General features: G+C 36.1%; 1 protein-coding gene across 1 annotated transcript in view; it reads left to right on the top strand.

Moving 5' to 3' along the window:
- Positions 1-5,201, top strand: part of IFT57 (intraflagellar transport 57) — a gene marked incomplete at its 5' end in the record, with an annotated part of 16,722 nt that extends 11,521 nt beyond the window's left edge. Inside the window, 4 exons of the mRNA XM_010164128.1 lie at positions 417-548; positions 1,445-1,507; positions 3,349-3,415; positions 4,766-5,201. Of these exons, the coding sequence (XP_010162430.1) occupies positions 417-548; positions 1,445-1,507; positions 3,349-3,415; positions 4,766-4,944 (441 nt within the window). The remainder of the gene's footprint in view (positions 1-416; positions 549-1,444; positions 1,508-3,348; positions 3,416-4,765) is intronic.
- Positions 5,202-5,809: the final 608 nt, after the last annotated feature.

Genomic DNA, 5,809 nt, shown 5'->3' with positions numbered 1-5,809 from the left:
TGTATATGTGAGGATTAACAGGGATACTGGGGTTCGTTACCGTTTGCATTACCATAAGTACATCCTGACTACAGAGGGCAAAATAGAATAATACAATAATGCAATCTAAAAATAAGTGCTGATAAAAAACCCAAAATACTGTCAAGTACTATTGTTGGAGTAACTTACTGACGTTGATGTTTGCAATTAATTGAGGGGGGAAGAGACATGGAAGCACTAAAGCTTGAAATCTGTGCTTTGGAGGTGGGCAAACCAGAACACATGAGGAATAATTTTTTGTTGGCTAAACACAGCGTTTCTGTACTATTTTTCTCTCACACTTGTAGGCTTCCACATCCTTTCTTAATTACAGCACTATTTTAATACTTTTTGTGTACTGTCTGTATACTGTCAACCCACAGAATATGATTTTCTAGGGTTACCTTGACAAACTCCATAATGAAATCAGCAGAACATTGGAAAAGATCAATAGCAGGGAGAAGTACATCAACAATCAGTTGGAGCACTTGGTTCAAGAGTACCGTTCAGCACAAGCCTTGCTGAGTGAGGTAAGGCACTGATCTTTTTCTGTTGCCTTCTCTAGTATTAACTTGCTATTAGGTGAGGGTGAAGGCAAAGAAGACTCAGAGGAGTTATCTGTGAATTCTGCTCTTTGATATAAAGCAGGGGAAATGTTGATTGGCTGTCAAATTATGTATTTTTAAGCTAAACTAGCAATTTTTCTTCAACTGTTCTACAGGGGAAAATAAATGGGTTTTTGCCTGAATATTATGTAAATCTGTTGCCAATCTTGAGCAGCTAGTAAATTGCTAGTTCTGCGTTCCCTGTTAAGTTCACACATCTGTGATGAGTGGAAAAAACTACAGACTCAGTCCAGCACTCGTCTCTTACACTGATTACTCGTGCTAACGTGCACAAAGCACTCTGATTACTTCTTTGCTGTGCTGTTTGAAAAGCTTTTTCATCTCCTAGTTAGGAGGCCTGTATAAGCTGCCATTTGGCTAGCCCTCCTATTTGTGGGCGTTAAAATAAGGCTAACAGGATTTGAGCTCTGTGCTTTCTGTTTACCTTACTGTTAAACTTTAAGAAACTTCAAGATAGTACTTTACTGTTGACGAAGAAGTATTCTGAGTTTCAGGATTCAATTCTGTTTGTCTTCTGGCAAATTGTCTTTATTTCCTCATGTAAATGATGAGAAAACATAATTCTTATTGTGTATGTCTTAGGGCTATTACAATTTTTAAACTGCTTTAAATTGTTGAAGGATAGTCATTACAGGGGCTGATGTTTCCAGCCTGGTATGTGTAGTGCTGTAAATGTTACTTGGACTTTATAGAATTTCTGGAACTGGGACATGTGAGAGAAAGTTTTGGTGTTCTCTTTGAGCTGTCTGCATACATTTCTTCAGCTTTGTCATTACAGCACAAAAAATGTTTCTTTCCAGGCTAAACAGAAGTACCAAGAGGGAAGTGGAGGAGTAACTGCAAGGAGTAGAGTGCTTTCTGAGGTAAAACACATCTTCACATAATTTCTTTTGCTGATTTTAAAGCAATCTCCAGAGAGCTGGTATTTAGTGTTTGTAGTTTTCTGAACCCAGTTCTTTCTGATTTGTTCTCATGTTAAAGATTAACACGTTTGTTTAGTGGAGGCAGGCTACTCCAGTATCTAAATTTTAACCAGGCTGCCATTGATTTTTAACTGGTGAATTTGACCAAACTATTGTGAGCTCTTAATTTCCTCAGTTTGTAAAAGAGGGTAAATGTTCTGTATTTTATAACCTTTGTCCTAGAATTATTGAGGATTAATCAAGTCATGTCCATAAATTATTTGTAAGAAGAAAAGCTTAACTCTTATTTTTAGTTAAAATTAACAATTTGAAATTTTCATCATCCAAGCACTTAAAAGCAATATTTAACTAAACGGTAATTTTTCCATGTCAGACAAATTATAGTAATACCTAAAACTGTTTTTCTGTTGTTGTTTTTTTTTCTTTAAATCAGTGCTCTAAATTAAAAAAATTAAAGAAAATCCCCATACTCCTAACTGCTTCAACATGCTGAGTGTTTCATGGCATTTCATTTAGAATTACTGCCCCATTTCCACATATTTCAACCCTTTGTCCAATTTGTAAATTATTTTTTTAATGGCTCTGTTATTTGGGTTTCAAAAACCCTCCTTATTTATTAGATGAGAAAGTGTCTGGAATAGTCACATAAAACAGGTCACATCATAAAACTGTGCTGGAAACTGTAAAACAAGTTTGAGATATTTTAGAATAGAATAGTTCAGTTGGAAGGGACCTACAACGATCATCTAGTCTAACTGCTGTAGGTAATACAGCAGTTCAAAGAGAATTTTATATCAAAGATTTCTGTGATTCTGCAGAATTAGAGCTTCTTTCTATTTCACTCTCAAGGAAGTTTTGAGAAGGAAACTACAATGACTTCAGATTTCTAACGTGGTTGTGCTTTGGAAGTTATCCACTGATTAGTAATGATGTATATGTTACTAGCTGGCAGCCTTCAAACTATGCAGATGCAGTGATGCATATCTGAGATAAACCAGGTACACTTGATATTACTACTGATCTGCTTTCAAGCATGCAATCAAATCTCGGCCCACGTGGTGATACCAGTGCCACTGTAGGTATGCAATAACAGTGCAGCCATGTTTGGGGTTTTTTTGTTACTGAAAAGGCTTATTGGAGCCTTAATGGAAGGAAAAATTTATACTATAGATAAAAATACTGAATTATTACCTAGGCTGTACCTTAGAATCATATATTTACTTTTTCTTCATTGTCTACAAAGGCAAACTGGTTGATAGTCAGTGCTGAAATGCACTTTTATTCTTCATACACACATTTTACATAGCTGTGCCAGTGCCAGCAGGCTTGAGTGCTGCACCTTCTTTTGCTGCAGAGCTGTTTCTCAGATTTCTGCTGTCACCTGCTGAAGTCCTGACACTTCCAGAAGGGCAGCTGGCATGGTCATTTGGTGAATCTTGGTCTGCAGGGATAGCAGTTGCAATCTTCCATCCAGCATCATACTGCAGCACTTACACTGTTGTTTTTATTGGTTTGGGATGTGCAAATTCTCAGTAACACCGTGCTGTTTGGCCAACTTGTTACTCTTTTTGCTGTAATTTTTACAGCATTAATTTAGTTAAAGTTAAATTAAAATTTTCTTAATGTTTGGAAAAAAAATGTTCCTCCATATACAATAACTAAGACAGATTAGTTCATTTTTTTTTTTAACTAATGCAGTTATTCAGCAGAGAATTTTTTTGTTTTCTTTTTTTGACTTGACATTCACTTGGTTTAATTAAGAAAAAAATATCTATTTTAAGATCACAGAAGTATTAGAGAGAGTAAAGCAAGAAACAGAAGAGAAAGGAAGCAGTATGACTGATGGTGGTAAGTATGTGTTTGGTCTGAGCCAAAAACCTGTTTTCTCAGTGACAGGTACATAATTTATCCTTTATAAAACAGAAGTAAAACAAGACCAGAATGAGTGACTAGTCTAAAATATCAATATTAACATTTTAGAAGGTGTCTAAGAAAATCAGGAGTCTAAATCTCTTTGAAAAGGTTACATAAGTCTGCAGAAGGCAGACAGTCCAGGATTTCCCCCTTTGGTAAATTATTTGTAAAAAACAAAACAAACAACAAAAACCCCTTGCAGGTTTGAATAGTTACCAACTCACTGGAAGAAATTCACATGTTACAGGTTCAAGCCCTTTTACTCTGAAATAGTTCATGGTAGGAGCTGTTAGATTCCCTCACTGAGGCTGGCTGGAGTCAGGGAGAAAATTCACTTTGGTGTTGATGTTTGGACTTTTTTTAATATTTAAAACTACATACTTATTTGAATTAGTTTGTCTCAGACTCAGGGTTTGGTTGTTTGAGATTTTTGCTGATAAATACATTCTGTTGTAAATATATAAGGAGTATGAATGCAGAAGGCCTAAATAGAGACCTGTGTCCATATTTAACTGTAACCATTACAGCTAATTTACTGAAGTAGTTGTATTATTGTTTAAGGAGACTTTGTGCACCCTTGCTTCACTGTGAAGGAGCTGCTCCCCTGCCTCACAACAACTTTTCTGTATTGTGGCATGGCCAAGGGTCAGGATAAAATCTAGAGCCCACAATTATAAGGCACAATGTGATGGAATATCCCTAGGATGATATTAGTGGGAAGTGAGGGATTAGAAACAAAGTAGTACAGGTTGCCCAAGGAAGTTGTGGATGCCCCCTCCCTGGAAGTGTTTAAGGCCAGGCTGGATGAGGCTGTGAGCAACCTGATCTAGTGGAAGGTGTCCCTGCTGATGGCAGGGGGGTTGGAACTGGATGATCTTTAAGGTCCCTTCCAACACAAACCATTCTATGATTTTATGGAGCACAAAAAATTTTAATAGCTTTTCATTCCTGCTGAAGGCACCTTCAGTTCTCTACCAAACTCAAAGTCAGGTATCAGGATGAGGCTTTCAGCTGAGCAAAACACACCATTAACAAACATATCTTAATGTTGGTGCACATCTTTTAGATGTCAGAAAGACAGCAAAATTGTCATCGCCTATTTCTATCTTTAAAGTGTCTTGCATATTAAAAATTATGTATCAGTACAATCATGTCTTTAGAGTAGAACACCCTTTTGTTCATTCAGCTCTTCAATTTTAAGGAGTGAATTATAGAAGATAATGCTTTTGTGTTAAGTAGCTGACAGAGTTTCACTGTTTATCTTCTTTTTTGTTTTTTTAACAGCTCCTCTAGTGAAGATTAAACAGGCCTTAACAAAACTGAAGCAAGAAACCATTCAGATGGACATACAAATTGGGGTAATGGAACACACATTACTCCAGTCAAAGCTGAAAGAGAAATCCAATATGACTAGAGATATGCATGCAACAGTGATTCCAGAATCCACAGTAGGTGCCTATTAACATTGTTTGGGGCTGACTTGGTTTGCCCAAAATACAGTTTTCTCCCAATTGCTTTTTTGTTAGTTTAGAGGTTTGCTTTTTGTTGGGGGAGGAGGATGTTCTTTTTCCTTGTTTTTGTTTTTAACAAGATGCTTGTCATGCACTTTCAAGAAGTAACACTCACACTTTGGACTCAATAGGGAGCCTTGTTTAGCTTTGTGCTGTAAAGTTTTACTGCAGATCCCTTCCAAATATACTAATAAATTCTTATTAATGAACATGTCTCTACTTCATTGCAGAATGCTATGTAGTGTGAAAGTCTAGAGAATGATACTGACAGCCTGTAATCTTGATATTATATAGTGCTGAAAGAAAAATGCTTGCAAAGGACTTGGAAGGAATTTAAAATGTCTATTACTGCCATTTACATGTGTTTAGTATAAAGTATTTAATTGCTGATTCTGAAATAATACAGCATTATCCTTTCTAAAAGGCTGGGTCAAAATTGATTTCAGCTGCAAGTAAATTGTTGCTTCCACTTTAAGTTTATGAACTAAGCAAAAAACCTGATGTTGCAATAATATTGGCATGTTCCTAGGGCAGCCCTACACAAATCTGTGAGTGGACAACCACTGTATTCCTCACTATTTTTTTATCTTTTTTTTTTTTTGGTGTAATTCTCTAGACAGACTGGTATGGATGTTTTTTATAATTATTTTTATTTTTACATTGCCTGTAACAGAAGCAATGGAAACAAAATCTATACAAGACCACAGAATATGAAAGGTGCTGGTGGGAAATTACTTTTGGCTTTCTAATTTCTTTTTATGTGTCTTCACTGTTTCAAGAGTCACTTGCATTAGCATTGAGTCAAATGCTACTTTCA

This window comes from Antrostomus carolinensis, unplaced genomic scaffold (genome assembly GCF_000700745.2).
Source record: "Antrostomus carolinensis isolate BGI_N321 unplaced genomic scaffold, ASM70074v2 scaffold23753, whole genome shotgun sequence".
NCBI classification, from domain to species: Eukaryota; Metazoa; Chordata; class Aves; order Caprimulgiformes; family Caprimulgidae; genus Antrostomus; species Antrostomus carolinensis.
Note: the sequence above shows the minus strand (reverse complement) of the source record. Positions and strands in the feature narration are given on the sequence as shown.